This window comes from Malurus melanocephalus, unplaced genomic scaffold (genome assembly GCF_030028575.1).
Source record: "Malurus melanocephalus ecotype Western Australia unplaced genomic scaffold, MMel_1.1 scaffold_224, whole genome shotgun sequence".
NCBI classification, from domain to species: Eukaryota; Metazoa; Chordata; class Aves; order Passeriformes; family Maluridae; genus Malurus; species Malurus melanocephalus.
This window is the reverse complement of record NW_026623456.1, coordinates 676,853-696,328: the sequence shown is the minus strand read 5'-3', so window position 1 is coordinate 696,328 and position 19,476 is coordinate 676,853. Positions and strand designations below refer to the sequence as shown.

At 56.2% G+C, this 19,476-nt stretch overlaps 2 protein-coding genes across 3 annotated transcripts in view; both read left to right on the top strand.

Annotated features, from left to right (window-relative positions):
- Positions 1 to 3,777: 3,777 nt before the first annotated feature.
- On the top strand, positions 3,778 to 15,093 carry LAD1 (ladinin 1). 2 transcript variants are annotated; one of them, XM_057374418.1, is made up of 10 exons: positions 3,778 to 4,153; positions 7,498 to 7,638; positions 8,928 to 9,402; positions 9,768 to 9,908; positions 10,626 to 10,675; positions 11,460 to 11,532; positions 11,954 to 12,085; positions 12,441 to 12,530; positions 13,637 to 13,714; positions 14,035 to 15,093. In XM_057374418.1, exons 1-10 carry the CDS (start codon positions 4,116 to 4,118, stop codon positions 14,041 to 14,043), a joined length of 1,227 nt encoding a protein of 408 aa, XP_057230401.1. In that variant the 5' UTR covers positions 3,778 to 4,115; the 3' UTR covers positions 14,044 to 15,093. The 2 variants fall into 2 exon arrangements, with proteins under 2 accessions (XP_057230401.1, XP_057230400.1); XM_057374417.1 differs by having other exon boundaries at positions 9,765 to 9,908.
- A 2,152-nt stretch (positions 15,094 to 17,245) lies between these two features.
- Positions 17,246 to 19,476, top strand: part of TNNT2 (troponin T2, cardiac type) — a 12,461-nt gene continuing 10,230 nt past the window's right edge. The window contains exons 1-3 of the mRNA XM_057374430.1: positions 17,246 to 17,984; positions 18,882 to 18,892; positions 19,009 to 19,026. Of these exons, the coding sequence (XP_057230413.1) occupies positions 17,947 to 17,984; positions 18,882 to 18,892; positions 19,009 to 19,026 (67 nt within the window). The 5' untranslated portion in view covers positions 17,246 to 17,946. The remainder of the gene's footprint in view (positions 17,985 to 18,881; positions 18,893 to 19,008; positions 19,027 to 19,476) is intronic.

The window sequence follows — 19,476 nt, the reverse complement described above, 5'->3', positions numbered from 1 at the left end:
TTGTCCAGCTCCCCTCGCTGGGCCTGAGCCATGTCCCTCACTGCTCACAGTTTCCTCAGGAATCACAAGTTCAGGGGTGCCCAGGGACAGGACGAGAGCAATGGCTACAAACTCAAACAAGAAGTTCAACCTCAGCATGGGGAAGAACTTCTTTCCGTGGAGGAGGGCTGAGCCCTGGAACAGGTGCCCAGGGAGGGCCTGCAGTCCCCCTGTCTGGAGACATTCCAAACCCATCTGGACATGTGTGTCACTGCTCCAGGTGACCTTGCCTGGGCAGAGCGTTGGACTGGCTGATCCCCATAAGTCCCTTCCAGCCCCGACCACCCTGTGATTCTGTCACTCCCTGTGCTGTGAAGGTGCAGCTGTCACAGAACTGCTGGCAGTGAGCAAGGCCTGTTCTGTTCATCACCTGACACGTGATGTCACTTTTGGGGGATGTCCCTCGTTTGTCATCATTAGACCCGGAGTATCACAGGAGTGGTGTCTGATGAGGAGGCCAATCTGCAGGGAATGGAATGGGAATCTGAAGGACAATGAGGCAGCATGGTAGAACTGCCAAACCAAGATTCATCCTTTTTTTAAAAAGAAAAAGTTAAATTCTAAAGGAAAATAAGCCCTCTGGTAGCTGGTGTCCAGCAGTTCAGACAATGGATATTCCTTTCCTGCAGAAAAGGCTGTGATTTGGCTTGGTTCAGTTTCTGAGCAAACACCAATTCCAGACCCTGCTTGGCTTTCTCTCACATCAGAGCTCTCTCTATACCATTGCTCACATTTCCCCAAAGGCTGAATACATTTTAGGTGGAAGGAGAGCCCTGGACCATCCCAGAATCTGCAGAGCACCATCCCAGGGATGCAGGGAGACCTCCAGCTCCTCCTGGAGCTTTTAAACCCTGATGGGACCTCTGGGAGCTGTGGCACCACTTTAGTGCTGGGATGGAGCTGAGCAAGAGCGAAAACCCCTTTTCCTGGCCATGGAACCCCACGTCCCAGCTTAGGGGGGAAGCCTGGGAAGAAAGCGCTGCTCCACCACGGCAGAAGAGCAGGGATGAGCATCAGGAGACAGGGAGGAGCTGAGCCATGCCTGAGGCTGAGAGACCAGCACAGCACAAGGGATGGAGGTGGAGGGTTCATGGCTGGGCCCCGGGGGAAGCTGAGGAATGCCCTAATTACAGCACAGTTGTGGAAACTGGGAGCTCTCCACTGCCTTATAGCCAAAGAAACAGGCTCTGAACTGAGACACAACACACTGTTCCCAAGGGAAAAACCAATCCTGCTGAAACTGGTCTAGCTCCTTAGAGGGTATTAATGAGTTCTGCTCATCACACCAGGGGAAGCTCTGGGCTCCTCCTCGGGCATGTGCAGCTCCCGTGGACAGAGCAGGGGAGAAGGGTTTGGCCTGGAGCTTCCCTGCTCAGGGCACATCCTGTGGCTCCACTCCCTTGGCCATGAATACAGAGCCTTTCCCTCAGGACTGTGGGTCTGGAACAGCAGATGGGACAGCCTGGAGCAGGGAGCAGCTCTGGAACAGCAGATGGGACAGCCTGGAAAAGGGAGCAGGTCTGGATAAATCTCAGACTGGTTCCTGGGGCATTCCTTCCCCCATGGACTCATCCCTCTGCCTGATTTCATCACCCTCAGCTCTGGGTACCTGCAACTTGGGCTGGGCTTTGGCAACAAACTCAGGGTGGCCTAAATATCTTTGTGAAGGGAAATCCGGTCTGACAAAGTGACTGTTGTTTGCTGAAGGCATCAATGAGGCTGTGGATAAGGGGGACCTGGGAGACAAGCATTTTCCTGGGCTTCCAGAAGCCAAGACCTTTAGGTCAAGCACAGCTACGAGGGAAAGTCCAAGCAAAGCTAAATAATCAACCAGCAGAGAGGAAGCAGTAGTGAGATAACAAACTGCTGATAATTCCTGTGATTTCAGCACAGCCGAGGAGAAGTCTGAGGATGCAGACACTCAGAAGGATCTGGCACCACTTGGGAGTTTGGGGATAAAATAGAAAAGGAAGTTTGGAGAGGCATAAAGTGACACACAGAGGGAAAAATCCAACATTACTTCATCTGTGAGAAGAAGGGCTCTGGGCTCTGGGCTCTTTCCTTGGAAATGAAATCTGGGGATTGTGGTGACATCAGGGAAAACAGGAGCTCCATGGCAGCAAAGACTTCCAGCCTTGAGAGGTCAATGCTTTGTGCTGCTGAATGGCTCAGCAGGACCCATCCATGTTTAAAGGAGAAGATTTCCAGCAGTAGGGAATAGGCCTTGGGAACCTCCTGCTGAAGCATACTTTCTGTACGGGCCGTTTTTCTGGGTTTGAAGGAAATGGGGCAAACCCATGGAGGTAAAACCCTCTGAGGGATCTTGAATAAAGAGGCAACTGTTCAGCTCCGAAGGTTTCTGAGCTGCAAATAAAACGCTGGGAAGGGGCGAGTGTCAGCAAGGGGGCGAGTGTCAGCCAGGCTCATCCTCTGCCTAATCCCCAGGCACTAAATGCCCATCTAGAATTTCTTCAACTTAATAACAAGAGGAATCGCAGACTGGGAGGTTTTATATTCCTTTGCTGTGTAGATCCTAGCTGGGGGTGTTCTTTCACTGCCACGTGCAGTCTAATCCTTTGGAAAACCCTGCTAAGTCCTGTGCTCCAGTGCTRTCCTTTGGCAATGAGTTTTGTGAGCGCCGTGCTCACAGTGCATTAAYCACAGAGCTTTTATTGCTCTAGAGGAGCTGCTGATGCTGGACTGCTATATATAGTCTGTCAGCAATTAGCAGGATGCTTGCAAGGTTATGGAAGTAATTTTTTCCCTTATGCCACAATTCACTGGGTTCTCTGTATGTATGAAAACATGTGAAAGATGAGCGATTAGTGCAAGAAGAAAGAAGAGCAAGAGTGAGCCCTGCTCAGAGCGGGCGACTTGTTTGACAGGGCCATCTCTTTAAAATGGGATTATAATCAGGAACCTTTGATTAAAATCATTGCTCAGGTCATGGCACACCCCTGTGGGCAGGAGGTGTGCAGGGCCAGCCCAGCCTCTCAACCAGTTCCTTGGGCTGATTCAGGGATGGATCTCACTGGGAGCAGAGGTTGTACTCCAGGGGTCCTGGATGACATTTCCTGCAAGGAATAGTGCCTGGCTGCCCTAGCAGTGGGAGCACTGGGGTCCTGGCCATGGTGTGGGAAAATCTAGGGGACCTGGCTCTGTGCAGCTTGGGCCCCCCAGCTCCCCATAAGACAACTCCATTCCTTCACTAAAAGCAGTGCCCTGGTGGCTTCACATCTCAGTAGGAGGGGCCGCCCTGTTTAAGGGTGGGGGTCTTGGGACACACCCAGAGGGGGAGATGGGTTTGATGGGCTGGATTCCAGGTGTGGGATGGGTCTGGGCACACAGCTCCTCTCTAGCACAGAGCTTCAGCACCCAAAAATTGCATCCCCCCCACGCCCCAGCCCCCTCCCCTTAGACTTTGTGCGCACTCACTGCTGCAGCAATGCTCGTAAGGATGTGGGGGCCTTGACAACTCCATCCAAGACATCTAGAAAGGGCTGGCAAGAGCAGGAGACCCTCCCATGCTCTGTGGAAAGGACTGGACTGCGCCCAGCCGGAGGTGTTTTAATGACTGTTTTGGATCCCCGGGAGCCAACCTCCTCCCACTCAGCCCGGGGTAATTCACCTCCTCCGCCGGGCTGCAGGAGTTGTTGACTGGTGGATTGTGGCTGGTAGAACAGGTTCTTTACAGGGAGTTGTCTCCGAAACCCTGGGAGACGTGGATGGCTTGAGCCGCGGATCCCTGCTCGGAGCCTGGCAGAGAGAAGGGCTCTGGTTTTGCGTGGCACTGCTGGGCAGGGCGGCTCTCGGCCCGCGCCGCTGGCGCACAAATCACAGCCCTGCCTGTGTCAGGTAGATAAGGAACCATGTGATGCAGCTGCTGGGGAGCGGGTGGCAGGCCGGTTAAAGGTGCACAGGGAAATAACCTTGCAGGGAGTTCCTCCCTCGCTCCCTCCCTCGCTCCCCAGGGAGCAGAATCTCCGGGCAGCGCTGATCCCTGCGGCTCTCACGGCACCTTGGCCTGGATGCCTGCTCAGGTTCTGGGGGCTCTCTGAAACTCCCGGGAAGCAGGAATGTCCTTCAGCAGAAGGAACTGGTCGGATCTCTCCAGGTAGGTGCTGTGGATTAATGCTTAACCCTTTCCACTGGCGGCCGGGAAGGTTGAGGGTGGTCTGCTGGTGGCCGAGGGGGCTTGGGAAGAACAGGAAGAGGGGGCAGCTGCCCTGTGGGCATTGTTTGTTGCTTACAGAGGTGAATGCCAGCCCCACGGAGTGCTCGGCGCTGCTGGAGTTTCTTGTGGGTGGGCAAGATCAGAGGCATTTTTGTTTCTACTGCCTGGGGAAGCTGAGCACTGCACAGGGGAATTACCTGGATAAGCATTCTTTCCTCATGCTGGATACATGCTGGGTCTGTTTTGCCTCTCTTTGGTTGGGCCGTGCCTCCAGATCTGCTTGGGAGCTGGCTCGGGGGTTTCCAAAACCCCGCATGCCCATGCAGCCCCTGGGTGTGTGTCCTGCTCTGCCCTGTGGAGGCTGCAGCCCCATCCTGTGCTGAGCAAGCCCTGATTCAGCGCAGTGACTGAGCAATCCCTGAGCAATCCCCGCAGCTCCCTCAGCCTTCCCAAAGAGTGATCCTCAGCTCCAATGGGAGCAATGGGAGCATGGGTGGGGAAGGCTCCTGGGCATCCTGAGGTGAGTCAGGGACCCGCCCGGGGCTGGAGTGAGGTGGGATCAGCCCTGACCCACTGCAGACCCCAGAGCGGCCCTGCCGGCCTCGGCTGTGCAGGAGCAGTGATGGAGACTCAAACACAGCCACGCTGTCCCACAAATCAGAGCAGGAGCCCTGGTCCGAGGGGATGTGTGGGCTCTGAGACTTAATTGCAAACCTCAGTACTTGGTGTAAGAAAGGGGGGTTCATAGAATCCCAGATTGCTTTAGGTTGGAAGGGACCTTAAAGCTCATCCAGTCCCACTCCCTGCCATGAGCAGGGATACCTTCCACTATTCCAGGTCGCTCCAAGCCCTGTCCAGCCTGGCCTTGGACCCTGCCAGGGATGGGGCAGCCACAGCTTCTCTGGGCACCCTGTGRCAGGGCCTCCCTACCCTCATGGTGAAAAATTTCCTAATTTTAATTGAGACCCCACTGCTTGGAGGCCACCAGCTCTCAGCTGCCTCTGCCATGGATGGGACAGATCCAGAGGCCATCCAGCCCCATCCAGATCCAGCTCTTCTGAGCCATGAGCCTACCGCACCACAAGCCCAGCTGGGTTCTTCACTCCGTATGCTTCACAACCCCAGGAGGCATTTCCTGAGCTCTTCTGAGATGAGGCAGCACTGAAATAGCAGAAATGTCAGAAATCTTTGCACTAATCATTAACAGGGCAGGAGAGGACAAGGCAGGGACACTTGCCAAAGTTTTTTACCCATCTCCTTGAGGTTAAAAAAGGTAAGACAGCAAAAAATAAATCCCTCTTTGAAAAGTGGACGGAAAAATTGGCAGAGCAAATGCATAGCCTGATGGGTGGATCACTTAATCACAAATAACGAGGAGTTGCCTATGGATAGTGCCAGGTTTTGTGCTGCCTCAGAAGGAGCCAAGGGAATTCAAGGCAGGAAAATCCCATTTTCACTTCAAAGGAGCCTGTGCGTGTAAAAACGAAGAAGTACCTGGTTGTCATGAGGATTTAATCCGGAATTAGTGCTCTGTGCTGTCACTGCTTGAGGGACAGGAGTGCCGAGCAGCAGCACGGGAACATGCGTGTCCCGCACAGCCGGGAACCTAACGCTGGGAAAGCGTGTGCAGGGATCGCTGCTGGCTGGGAATGCGTGTACAGGGATCTCTGCCCTGAAAATACGTGTACAGGGATCTCTGCCCTGAGAATACGTGTGCAAGGATCGCTGCCTCGGAAAAGCGCCGGTGCTGGGCAAACACGGTCGTGCTGCCGTCCCAGCCTCTCCGGGCTGCGCACGGCTGGGGACGGAGCGGGGCTGCCCCCACCTGGGGATGCTCTCCGGGCACATCACAGCCTTCGTCAGCCCCGTCTCTCCCGATGCCAAGTGTGGCGGTGGCGTTGGCATTGGCATTGGCATTGGCGACCGTCTGGAGTCCCCCAGCAGTGGGTCCGACTGCTGTTTGGGCTGTTCCGCTGTGGGGGCAGCACTGCCCGGCACTGCCCTACCCCCAGCTCTGCCCTGTCTCCAGCTCTGCCCTGTCCCCGGCACTGTCCCCAGTTCTGCCCTGTCCCCGGCACTGTCTCCAGCCCTGAGTTCTCAGCCCGTCCCGTCCCCCTCGGTTCCCGTCGCGCTCCGCTGGCCCCACTGCGCTCCCTCCTCCCCCGAGCAGGAAGAACAGAAGCCGCAAACACTCGCGGGGGGTAAAGCGGTTTAATTTACGACCGGCTGTGATTACTCAGTAACTCGGAACCTCCCGCGAGTCCCCGCGGCTGCGCTCGCCGTAACGCGGCCCGACCCCTCTGACTTTCACGTTCCTAAAAGTCAAATTCACGGCAAAGCCTGAGCCCGGGTGTCGCGGGACGGAGCTGGGATGAGGCGCTGGGATGGACCCTGCGCGGGGACGCTCTGCTCCATCGGCTTCCCTGCAGTGTTTGTGGCTGATGGAGGGACATGAACCCGGCTCTGAGAAGCTCCATCCAGCCAATAAAAATATTTTCTAGCACACTTCATGCACCGGCACAGAGGGTGGGAAGGTTTGGCACAAAGAAAGGATGGCAGAGTTGGTGTTTTCCAAATAACTTTTTATTCAGTGGCATTTTATTAAAAAAAAAACAAAAAAAAAAAAAAAAAAAAAAAACCTGCCACATTTGGCTTGTGCAAAATAAAATGTTCAAAGATAATTCCACACCTTGTCTTTTTGGTGCATTCTGTGGCTGTAACAATTCCCAGTCCAGGCACACGCAGGGAGGAAAAGAAGCCCTGCCAGACCCATCTCCAGGCAGAACCTCTCAGCAGTTACCTTCAACCTCTGATATTTTTGCGTCTGAGGCTTTTTGCTCCATAAAAATTAAATAGCCATCACTACAACTTGTTTTGGGGCTAAAATCTTGTACCACAGTGGTTACCCTTCCAGTTTGTGTGGTTGAGGTCTGTGTGGTAGCTCAAGCGTTCTGGTCTGACTGAGTTATAGGTTCAATATCCTTCCTCTGGAAGGTTTGCTTAATACAGGGATTCCTTTGAAATGAGTGCTCCCTCCAGCAGGAGAAATTAGCATTTGGGAAGTCAAGTGCTTGCTTTGGGAAGGGCCTGCATCAGCTCGGTGGAGTAAGAGCACTTTGGGACACTTGGCTCATGCTGATATTTCTCTCCTCCAGGAAGGTGACTTCCATCAGCCCCTTGACCTTGCCTGGGTTGTTCCAGTTCCTTTCTTGTCTGGCACCAGGGCTGCAGGGTCCCCATGCAGGACACAGCCTCCCCATGTCCTTGTGTTTCCTCCCAAACAGCCTGGCCAGGCAGAGGACCCTGGAGGATGAGGAAGAGCAGCAAAGAGAGTGGCGGCGAAGGCACCGGAACCTGCTGTCCTCCACATCCACGGATGAGGAACCTGCCAGCCCTGTCAAGGACACCAGCCTAGCTCCCAGCAGGTCTGTGGGGTGCTGCTGGCACCTGCCTGGCTCCTGACACAGCCCTGGCAGCTGCTGCTGCAGCTGGTGGGAATCTCTCCCCGCTGAGGGAGGGCTCAGCTGCAGGAAGAGCTGGGCTACAACAGCCTTTGGAAGGAGGGATGAGCTCCCCAGGAGGAGTACAAGGCGGGGATGTCTCTGGTGGACTCTCCATTGCACAGGAGCTGGAGTGGAGGGGCAGGGCTGGTGCCAGGGCTGAGCTCAGGTAGGTGCTGGCCATGCACAGGTGGGATCTGCAGCAGGTAAGGACAGGTGGGATCTCCTGCAGGGCAGGAGAGCAGAGCAGGCAGACCGTGGCTGGGTCTTCTGAACCTCACAGCGCTGGTGTGGGACCTTTGCTGGAGTGGGGACATGACCAAGGGCTTTCCAGTGGTGCTTCCAAAGTCCCTGGCTAAAGGCAGCTGGGATTTGGAGGTACTCTGGGATAGGGCTGCCCTTTCACAACCTGACCCACTCTCCAAATTGACCCTGGAAGTGTCCAGTATTTAGGAGGTTTGTGTCCACCGCAAGACTCCTGCTCCAGAGGTGTTTCTGTGTTTCAGACAGGAGGGAGTTAGGATGCTTGGGTTGGATATGGGGTGGATGGGGGCTGGACATGGCTAAAATGGACCAGGTGGGAAGGAAAATCCCCCTTCCCTGGTGCTGGCACAGGCTGGCTGTGTGGTGATTGCAGTCCAGGAGGAGGGCAAATGTTATACCATCTGCTTCCCAGTCCTGGGAATGTGCAGACCCAGCTGCCAGGTGTCCTCATGCTCCTTCCCAGACCCTGGGCCTGTTTGCCTGGGGGAAGGAGGGCAAACAGCCTTTCACAGGTTCCTGGTGGACCTGCCAGAACCGACTGACTTGCAACCAACACTTCCTTCTTACAGCTGGTGGGATTTTTCCTAGTCCAGTGAAGAGCCACAGCCACACTTCTTATCCAGCAGCAGCCGTACCATGCTGCCCTGAGCCTGGATCTCCTTGGTGCAGGACTTGGTGGATGCTGTGTCTTGGGATGGGGCTGCAGAAATGCTTCATCTCTAGCATAAAAATTTAAAAAAAATATTTTTAATACAAACTTTTTCTCAAACAACTGAGCTGGGGTAATGGGGATCAGTGTGACTGGAAGTCCTGATCTGCAGGGAGGACTCCAAAATGTTGTTGGGATTTTTATGTCCCTCCCCAGAGCCTTTTGCCTCACTTGCATCACGAAAGCCACCCCTCAAGCCCTGGATGCTGATGTTTTTATCCCATGTTGTCCCTGTCCCTAGACCTCCATCCCTGGTGAAGCCGCAGTCTCCGGAGGATGGGGAGGAGCGAAAGCTCTCAGCAGTGCCGAAGACACAAGAAGGGAGACGGACGAGGTGCCTCCCACCTGTATCTGAAAAGCTGAGGCAGGAGAAGGAGCAGAAGGAGCCGGGGGTTGGAGAAAGCCGCCCGGAGGCAGCAGCACAGCCCCGCGGGAGGCAGGAGAGCAGCCGGGCTGCAGAGCGGGGGCAGGAGGCTGCCAAGGGCAGAGGGGACCCGCCTGCAGACAAGAACCCAGAGCCGGCCTCTGAGAGGAAGGTGATGCTGAGGGCACGGCTTCAGGACAAAGGCGAAGGAGTGTGGACTTCTCAAGGGGAGCAGAGGAAAGAGTTGAAGGAGCCACTGGAGGTGGGGAGCTGCCGGCTCCGGGAGGTGAAGATCCTCACCAGGGTGGGAAACCACAGCACGGAGGTGGTGAGCTCATCTCCAGAGCAGCAGGTGAGCAGGAATGGACAGGGCACCAAGCCCTGCCGGGAGGGGTCCTGGGTGCTGGGAGAGAGGGACAGCCCAAAAGTACCAGGAGGGAAATGGGAACTGAAGGATTTTGGGGAAGGTTTTTCTGAGAGCAAACCATGAGGTCTCACGAGCTCCTTCCCCTCCCTGGTCTGCACTGTCCTGATTGCTTTCTCCAGCAAGCCCCTCTGATTGCCATCATGGTGACACTAAAGAGCTGTTCGGGGCTCTGTATGTCCAACTGGGACAGGAAAGGTTTGGAGGATTTTGATCTCAGATTCCTGCCTCCAACCTGGTTCCCACCCTGACTGCTCAGCTCCTGCATCTGACATCTCCTTTTTCCTCAGCAGCCATCCAGGAACCCTTCAAAGCAGGTAACCCAGCTGTCCCTGCCCCGAGATGAACCTACAGAAAAGCCAGAGCCTTCTCCAACTCACGTCACCTTCAGCAGCTCCATCCGACGCACCAGTCCAAGAACTGTCTCCTTTCGGGTAAGAGCTAAAGCAGGTGGGGAAAGAATTCCATTGAAGCAGTGAAAGGTGGGGGGAAGGAAGGATTGCTTTGGCCTCTGGGTTATGTGGGCAGAGTCTGTTTCCAGAAGGGTGTTCAAAACCCACTTTTGGTCCAGCCATTGCAGTTCTACTTCTCTTATCCCCCCATTTTCCTTCTCCATTCTGACTGAGGGTGTATGAGGATGAACATGTCCAGTTCATAGCCCTTGTGCTGGCCAGGAAACTCATGCAAAGTGATGAGAAAAAAGGGAGCACATTGTCCTCAGAATTTCCAGAGCTACAGGAATTACCATCCTCCTTCCAGCATTTCCAGTCTTATCTGAAAGCCCAGGTTAAAAATAACATCCATCCTCCCTCTCATCCCTTCTTACAGTCTGAGAAAATATTCCATTTCAAACCAGCTCTCTGGAATAAAGTGGTTGGAGAGGCTGGGAAAACCAAGAACTGTTGAGACTCTCCCTGCTTGGAGTCAGGGATGACTGGCTGTGCTTGACTGACTTCCATGAGGCTTTACTGGGAGATGAAACTGTTATCAGTGCAAAGCATCTTTAGTCTGGGGAGCTTTGAGATATGAGATAAGTTCTGGTGTGGGTACAAATGGAGTTTTCCTGGGGGAGATCAGTGAGATGGTGTCTCCCATGCTTATCTTGGATAACCAAAGTGCACTGCAGGATCTCCTCTGCTTGTGTCTTCCAGATCATCTCCAGGAAGCAGAAAGAAGAGAGCCAAAGCCCTCTAACAAGGAGGTCAGCATCTCTTGTCATGTTGCTTTGGTCCTGCTAGGCAGGAATTGCTATCCTTTGTTCTCTGAGGGAGGAGGGGTTGATGGGCCCTGGGGCCTGGCACAGATCTCCTGGACATTGGTCCCCAGGGTGCCAGGCTGGGCAGGCAGTGACACTTGGCAGGGAACAGGACAATGTCCAATGTGCAGTTTGCACCTGAGCGAGATCCTGGAATCACAGAATGGTTTGGGTTCCAAGGGACCCTAAAGATCTCATTCCAACCCCTGCTATGGGCAGGAACATCCTCCACTCTCCCAGGCTGCTCCAATATCCCCAGCAAGCCCCCAAGGTCTCCCAAGTCATACAGTTCTGTGTTGGGGCTCGTGTCTGCACAGGTGCAGCACCACAACAGGGTCCTATCCATGGGGATGTCAAAACAGATCCATGACCAACCTGACCTGGCTTTGGTGGCCAGATCCAGGCATCCCCCACACCTCCATGGGCGAGTTTGACCCGTGCATTGTGCATGCTGTAGGCAGAGCCACAATACAGTTCAGAGCTTGCAGAGCTGAACCCAGGGCAGGCTGAGGAGCTCCAAGATATTTCAATGTGGCTCTAGAAAGGGGGTCACACCCAGAGATCTCAGTGACCAGCAGGGTATAAACTGCTTGGTTCACCTGGCAGATGGATTCAGGAGTGCCGGGGTGGGATGGGGTCTTCTCCTGCCAAGTGTAGCTCTCCAGGAACCTGGGCTGGGTCCCAGGAGATCCTGAGAGGATGGTTTCAACTCTTCCCTCTCCTTCACCAGTGCGAGTCTGAGGATCCCAGGCAGCAACAACACCATTGGGGAGAAGCTGGAAAAATATAACTCAGCTGTGCAGGTACCAAAGACTACTGGCAGTGCCGGCTGGGGTAGGAGGGATGTGTGGGGATACGGAGAGGGGTGACCTGGAGCCGAGTGGGGAGGGGAGGGGCTGAGCTATACCCAATACCAGAGCTGATGGGGATGAAGGAGATGGTCCCAGAAATAGGGATTGGACTCAGGGTTTTAGGAGCAGGGAGGGAATATCCTCTCGAGGGAGTCTGGGGGTGCTGCATGGTCCTGCAGGGAGGAGCTGTCCTCTGGAGGGGTTCTGGGGGTGCTGCGTGGTTCTGCAGGGGCAGCAGTGGGCAAGGTTGTGAGCTGGTGACGGGCAGGGGGCAGCAGACCCCGAGGGGCTCAGGGAGTGACCCAGAAGCTGGACTTTGCTTTTCACCCCTTGGGGTGCAGTGCAGCCCTGCTGACGCCCCTGTCTCTCGCAGCGCTCGGAAGGGGTGAAATCCTCCGCGCCGGTCCAGAAGAGCCGCCTGCTCTCCTCCGAAGGGGTGGCGAGCAAGCGCAACTTCTTCGAGGGCAGCGCTCCCAGCAAGGCGGAGCCAGCGGCTCCCCGGAAGGTAAGGCAGAAGCGGGGCTGAACCGGGACCTGCCCGCGGGCCCTGTGCTGGGGCAGGCATCGGCTTTGGGGTAAATATTCCCCTCTTTGGGTACCAGGCTCAGCCTGGCAGCCTGCTGCCGGGATTGGTGGGAGCTCGGTGCCAGGGCTGCGTTTGGGCACGGGAACTGCCCCAGCACTGTGTGGGTTCGTGCCGAGCGCTGGAATTTGAGGCGCTGGGATGGAGCCAGCGTGTGGGCTGGGTTCTGCCTGGTGCGGCTCTGCTCAGTCTCCCCGTGCCCTGGGGACTGGCCCGGGTTACATTCGTGCAGAGCAGAGCTGCTGCTGTAACCCTGGTGTCCCTCTCTGTGGCACAGGACAGCCTGAAGATCCCAGGATCAGTGACATCCCGCATTAATCTGTGGATCAGCCGAGCTCAGGAGCCTGCCAAGGAGGAAAGCAGCAAGGTACCAGCTTGTGTCAAGTGAGAGCCCTGAGACCGGGCCATCTCACAGGACATGGGTGCTGCATCTGAGGGCGGGGTTGAAGGGTGGATGAACCCTTGGCTGAACCCATTAAAGCCTTTAGCCAGGTTTGGAGGTCTCAGTGCTGCAGGGCCACCATGATGAGATATCAGGGCTCTCTCTGCTGCTGATTGCAAGCCCAAAATTCTAGAGTCAGCTGATTGCAGCCCTTGGTGGTGTGAGGAGGAAGCAGGAGCCAGCTGGATGCATGTCCCAGGACATGTAGGGACCTTGCCAGCACAATTCCATCTCTGCCATCCCACCTCCTCTGTCTGGATGAGCAGCTCTACCCGTAGGCCATCGGGAAAGGAGCTGTGTTCTCCTTTGGCTCTGAGGGGCTTGGGGAGCTGTGTGTGCTCAGAGAGATCCTGAGGATGTTGGGGTCATCTGTACCCCCTTGTGAAACCAAACCAGGAGGTCTTGTGGCTGTGGGTGCTAAGTGCCCATCTAAGGGGACTCAGAGGTCATCACTTGGCCACCGTGGCTACTCCCCAGACATGGATGTGCAGGAGAGGGACAGGAAAGCCTTTGTGGTGGAGACAGGAGAGGGACAGGAGAGCCTTTGTCCCCAGGGTGGTTTGATGTTTTTGGAAAGGAGGGGCCCAGCAGTTCCTGGGTGGGTCTCACTGCTCAGAGCAGGCAGTGTTCAGCCACTGCTCGTGGCAGAGTTTCCTGCAGCCCCCTGGAGCGGGAGGGGCAGCTCCAGCCCAGCCCCGTAGCCAGGGAAGGCAGGTCCAGTCTGGGTTGGGAGATCAGTACTGCCCAGATGTGTCTGCACTGGGCAGCTGTGCCAGCAGAGGGTTTGATCCTGGGCTCACTCCTGGGGAAAGCCTGCTGCTCCTTCATCAGGTTTCCTTTGATAACACCTGCTCCACCTCTGTGGCTGGAGCTGCACTTGGCTGTCGGGGTCCCCCAGGTGCAGGATCGCAAAGCTGGCTGGGTTTACCTGGACAATGTGTGCTTCAAGGTTTGGATTAAGTCAGACCAAGGGGAGCACACGAAGCATGGGGAAAACCTTCTCCTGTCACTTTTGACTCTCCTGTTTGCAGGAAATCAGGAGAGTCAACAGCCTGGCAAAGCGAGACATCTGGATAAAACAACCTGGAGACAGCTCTGGGGACACCAAGGTATTTATGGAGCTGCTGCAAAACCTGGTGCATCCTCTGAGGTGGGAACAGAGCCAGGATATGAGGGGACAGGGGACGTGGGGGTTATCAGAATGCCGTGATTGTGGGGCGTCAGCAGGAGGGGACAACTGAAGGCATCTGTAAAGGAGATAAGGACTCTGGTCTGGGAGGAGAAGGGAAATGGCCTGTGATGGGATTTAGGGGATGCCTGCCTGCCCCATCCCCTGCTGGGGACAAGTCACAGTCCTGGTTAAAGCAGCTGCCTCTGGGGGGTTTGCAGTCTCAGGCCCACCCTTAGTGGTTCGCACTTTCTTTTCCAGTTGCAATAATACCAGCTGTGATACCAGACCATCTGGGAAAAACTGGTTTGCTCTGAAGATCAAAGCCCAGCCCACCCCAACCATCCAGCAGCCACTGCCACGAGCCCCCTCTGCCACACGTGGGTGCAACCCAGGTCACGGGGTACTCTGTTTGTGGGATGGGAAGGAAGAAACCTGGAAGAGTCTCCCTGTGCCCCCAGTCCCCACTTACTGCCCGTCTGGGGGTGTCCAAGCCTGGAGGCTTCCTGCAGGTGCTGAAGGCAAACTCCTGCCTTGTTTGCCCACCACATTTTGCTGTTTGCTCCTGATGTCTGCCTGTGCCCCAAGCTGCCCTGGCAGAGGGATCCCCCACATGGCTCCCTGGCAGCTGGAAGGTGTCAGCGGGACGAGAACCTGTCTGGCCAAGGGAGTTTCAGCTGCACATCCAGAGACCACATCCGTCCTTGCTGCCTGGGGGGACCTGGGGCAGGCAGGTGTCCCCCATGCCAGGCTGTCACTGCCAGAGTGACCCAACCAAAGGCCAATGTTTGTGAAGTCACACAAGTGCTTGGAGATGCCTCATGGAAGACAGAGGCACTTGGCCCTGGTGTTCCCCTCCACATGCAGCTGAACCAGAGACTTGTCCTTGTCCCTGCCACCCCCTGCCCCTGCCAGCACTGACCCCTTCATTCAGTGAGGGTGGGCTGGCCATGGCCCTGTTTGTGGGATTTCATGGGGCTGAATGCCCTGTGCTGGGCCCCGTTTCCCTCTTGCCCTTCCTCCTGAGCCCTTTGCTGTGCAGCCCCTGATCCTGCATTGCCTGGGCTGCTGAGCCCACCCAGCAGGGATTTGGGATGCTCTCATGAGGCCTTTGGGGTGCCACAGCCAAAGGGCTCAAAGCTTCCTTTGGGGCTGTTCTTTGGGTTTGAGCTGTGCCTTGAGCAACCACTACAGCGTCAAATTCGGTGTGGGAATCCGCTGCTGCCCCTGGAGCTGATCCTGCTTGCTGGGCTTGGGAAAGGACTTGGGTTTCTCTGTGCTTTTTTTGTTTTTCTAATAAAAGTTGCTCTTTCTAAGACACTCCTGGTCACCTCCTGCAGGGCTGGGACTGGAAACTGTTCACTCAAATATAGGGAAAAACCTGAACCAAATGTGTCCTGGGGGGTTAAAAACAGACTCTTCCTTTCTCATTGCAGCATCCCGAGCTCAGAGCAGCGGCTAAGGGAGCCGGGTCGGGACTGCCGTGCAGGGTCTGCTCCTGTGCTGGTGGCAGCGCTGTCTTATCAGCGTCCCGGCCCCGGTGACAGCTGGGATGGCTTGTGTCAGCCCCTCGGGCACTCGCGTATCTCGGTCCGCAGGGTTTAAAATAGCAAATCTCTGAGGCCACACAATAGCTTGGGCTTATATGGGCTCCTGGGGGGGAAGGGGGAGCGGCGGAGGGGGCCGGGGCCGCGGCTGCTGAAATAGCAGCTCACAAGTGTTGCATTCCTCGCTGGGCGCCGGGCACATTCCTGCGGCGCTGCCCGCCCCGGGGTGGGCGCTGGAGCCCCCTTAAAGCCTCCTGCTCCAAAGAGGCTTTCCCAGACCCCGCCGGCTCCCCGCGGCTCCCCGGCATCACCGGCGCACAGGTACGGCTGGGGCGGCGCCCGCCCCTCCCGGGGGGGATGCGCTGGACCCGGAGCCGGGAGGGATTCGCCTCAGGGTTCGGGGTGTCCCCCGGCCGTCCTCTCTGGGGTGTTCTATACCATGGATAAGCACCAGGACCCTCTCCAGCGGGCTGTGTTTGCAGTTTACCTTTTGGATCACCCTGATGGGTGCCCAGGTGGCTGAGGTGGATTTTGGCTGCCTCGGTTCTGGGGGAATCTCATGGGTCCCCGTTCCCTGTGTTCCTAGAGGGGACAGCAGGGATGTGATGCCCATGGCCAGCCTGGCCCTGGCTCGGTGGCAGCCCGGGGGATTGGGTGCTCCTGTGCCTGGTGTGACCCTGGTAAGCAGGACTGGAGCAGGGACGTGACCCATCCCTGGAGCAAACGGTGGGAAAGGAGAGCTCCATGTCTGGGCAGTCTGGGGGAAAGCAGAGACTGAGAACTGTGGAGGATTAACTCAGCCCCAGAGCTGTGAGCAGCCAGCCCTGGCCTAAAGGAGAGGGGGATTTCAAGGACCGTGAGGAATATCCAGATTCTTTAATACGCAGCAGATTCTGGGCAATTTTTTGTAGTCAGTGCAATCTTTCCTCTTGAGCTCTATAATGTATGCTGCATTCTCCTAATTCTACCAAATCTAGACTTCCCAGTTTTAATGGAAAAGTTTATGTGTTTCTGTGCAGAGGATGCAGAAATATTTCCTGGAGCCACTTTTTCTCTTAGCAGTACCCTCCTAGCAGTCCTTAACTGTTCCCTCAGCTCTGGGGGATTTTGGGATGTCTGAGGGAGGAGGGCAATGGGAATGCAGGAAGTTGTCAGGACCGGGCTCCCTCCTCTCCCATGTAATGAGATGATGATGTGAAGCCTTGGGTGCTCAGAGTCCACACGAATTATTTGCCCCATCTGCTGTCACTTGGGGCATCCATTGCAGGAAAGGGAACGGGAGCAGGCAGTGATCCTGAGGCAGAGGGGGCTGAGTTCTGACTTAATTTGTCTCCAAAAAGCACCTCTTGAGTCACAGTGAAATTAGCAACCCTCTGGAGCTGTGGCTATGCTGAGTTTCCCCGCTGGAATGCCCCTTTCCCATGGCTGAGCATTCCAGCCCTGGATGCAGCATCTTGAGTGAGCGCTCCTGAAGCCTGTCCTACCCACCATGAGTAATAAATGTTCGACAGATGTAGCCAGGAGCAGTTGTTCCCAGAGCCCAGGCAGCAGCAGCAGGGAAGCCTTGCTGCTCTGGGAACAGGTGGTTCAGCACATGGAAGTTATTTCCAGAGCTGCCTTGCATCGTCCTGTGGCAGCTCAGCCCTGCTGAGGGCTGGCATGAGCACGAGGGGATGGGGATGGGATGGGATGGGATGGGATGGGATGGGATGGGATGGGATGGGATGGGATCAGGACGGGATGGGATTGGGAAAGGGATGGGATTGGGAAAGGGATGGGGATGGGATTGGGATGGGATAGGATAGGACCCATGGGATCCATGGGATGGGATGGGATGGGATGGGATGGGGATAGGAATTGGGGATAGGGGTGGGATGGGGATGGGGATGGGATGAGGGCAGGGCTCTGGCTTGCTCCAGGGATGGGGCTGGTGGGTGCAGATCTCATGGTGCAGCGTTGGGTGAAGGTTCCATGAGGGCAGGTGATGAGCAAAGTCCTCCTGAGCATAGCTGGGAGGGAGAGAGATGTGCTGGGGAGATGAAAGATTGTTTCTGCAGAGATTTTAGCTCTGTTACTAAACCAGGACGCGAATTATTCCTTTTAGCTAGTGGGGGAGAAATGCTCCTGCTGAGCCCAGGCTGCCCCTTTCCTGAGCAGTTCTGCACTCGCAGGGCTGGGCTGGGGGGGGTTGCTGAGGGTCTGGTGCTGTGCCTGGTACAGGGCTGTGAATCTGAGACAAGGGGTCGGCCCTGAGCTAAGAATAGTCAGGAGGCAAAGCAAGCTGAATGCTGCATTGGGGCGATTTTCCTGCCCCCTGAGCAAACACAGTCCCTGAGAGGGCTGGGGCCAGGGGGGCTGAGTGCTCTGGACAGTTATCGCTGTGACAGGAGGCTGTGTCCCATCTCCTGCCTCCTGTGCTCCTGGGATAGAGGGGAGCAGAGCCTTATCTCTGCTGTGATAGCGCTGTCACAGCCTGCCTGGGGACAGCTGCAAGCTCCAAGTGCTTTGGAGAGGGACAGTGTCTCTGTGCCCCGTCCTGGTACTGGGGACAGGCTGTGCTGGCCCTTATCTCAATCCTAACCCTCACTTTTTCCAATCTGCCTCCAACCCTGCCAGACACCCAGGAATGTCAGACACAGAGGAGGTCACCGAGGAATATGAACAGTAAGTGGGGTGGTTTTGACCCCCCTCCTTTCTCTCGATTCCCATTCCCTCCAGAGCTGCAGCCTTGCTTGGACGGGCTCTGGTTGTGACCCCAATGCCCACCGTGGGCCCCCAGTCCCTGCCCTCTGCCCTGGCAGTGCCTGGCCCCAGCAGTGGGAATTTGTGCTGGAAGCTGTATCCACACCCATGGATGGTTCCTGGGTTAGAAATGCTGCAGTCCCAGTCCCTGAGACACAGATGGAAAAACCTGAGGCCACCAATTCTGTGGCTGATGGGATCCTGCTGCCACATCCAGAGCATCACTCCCCAGGGCCCAGATTCAAGAGTGGCTTCTGCTGGCAGGAGCTGCTGGGCCAGGGGCACTTCCTGGAGGGAAGGGGCTATGGGGGTGAGTACCAACACAGCTCCCACCCTCATCCGCCAGCAGAGAGAGGGGACCTGTCTCCCCTGGTGTTTCAGCGCCATGCCAGGCTCACGTGTGTCACCAATCTGTGCCATGGGCATACCTGGGACAAGCTGGGCATTGCCCCCATGGTCAGGGAGGGACCTGAGGGCAGAGGTGGGATGTGAGGTGTCCATTTCTGGGGTTACTGGCCACGGTCACTCATCTTCCCTTGCTGCACACTGTGGGGTGCCCTGACCACTGTCTAAGTGTCAGTCCAGAGCTTCAGCCCCTGCTCTCCACAGCCTGCAGGGTGACCTGGGCCTTGTCCCTGTCCCCACTGCCACCTGACAGCCACTCACACCACAGCTCCCCAAGAGCCCTGGGCCTGTGCTGCCAGAACGGGGAGCCAGCCTTCCAGAAATCCCAAATTCCCCTTGGGCCTCACTGATGGACACACGGGCCCCGTTCCAGCAGCTCGATGTGACTCTGTAAATTCCTGCTGTGCTTTGCAGGGAGCAGGAAGGTAAGAGAACATGGAGCACCTGCAGCTGCCCTGAGGCCAAAAGCTGATCAGAACCACTCCAATAACCGGCGGCTTCTTTCCCTTCTCTCTGTCCGTACCCTGTGTGCTCTGTGAAGAGGAGTGCGTGGAGGAAGGTAGGAGTTGCACCTGCAAGGACCAACAGCTGAGAGCTGGAGGTTCAGTGTTTTGCTGGGGAGGTTATGGGGGGTCAGCTCCTGGGCTGCAATGGGCAAATCATATACAAGAAAGGCAGATGGGACCACGTTCGAGATTCCTGCACCTGAAACATCAGTAGGGTCAAAACCAGCCTGAGTTTTCTCAGGATCTCTTTTGTCAGAGTGATCCCTTGACTCAGACCAGGGCTGGCAATGCTGGACATGGCTGTTTGCAGAGGTGTGATCCCAAATCCCAACGAGATCTGGAGCCTCTGCTGAATGTGTGACAGTGATGTTCAAACTCCAACCCCCACCTGCCTCAGCCTGATGGAGACACAATCGTGGCACGGGAGCTGGGCTGGGCTGGGCAACTCCACTGGGCTGGACTGGGCTGGGCTGGGCTGGGCTGGGCTGGACTGGGCTGGGCTG

Excerpts from the sequence above, each read along its gene's own strand:
- LAD1 (XM_057374417.1), top strand. The coding sequence starts at position 4,116 with ATGTCCTTCAGCAGAAGGAACTGGTCGGATCTCTCCAG. Across the intron at positions 9,909-10,625 it reads CAAGAACTGTCTCCTTTCGG|ATCATCTCCAGGAAGCAGAA; the intron begins GTAAGAGCTAAA and ends TGTGTCTTCCAG. Across the intron at positions 12,086-12,440 it reads AGCCAGCGGCTCCCCGGAAG|GACAGCCTGAAGATCCCAGG; the intron begins GTAAGGCAGAAG and ends TCTGTGGCACAG.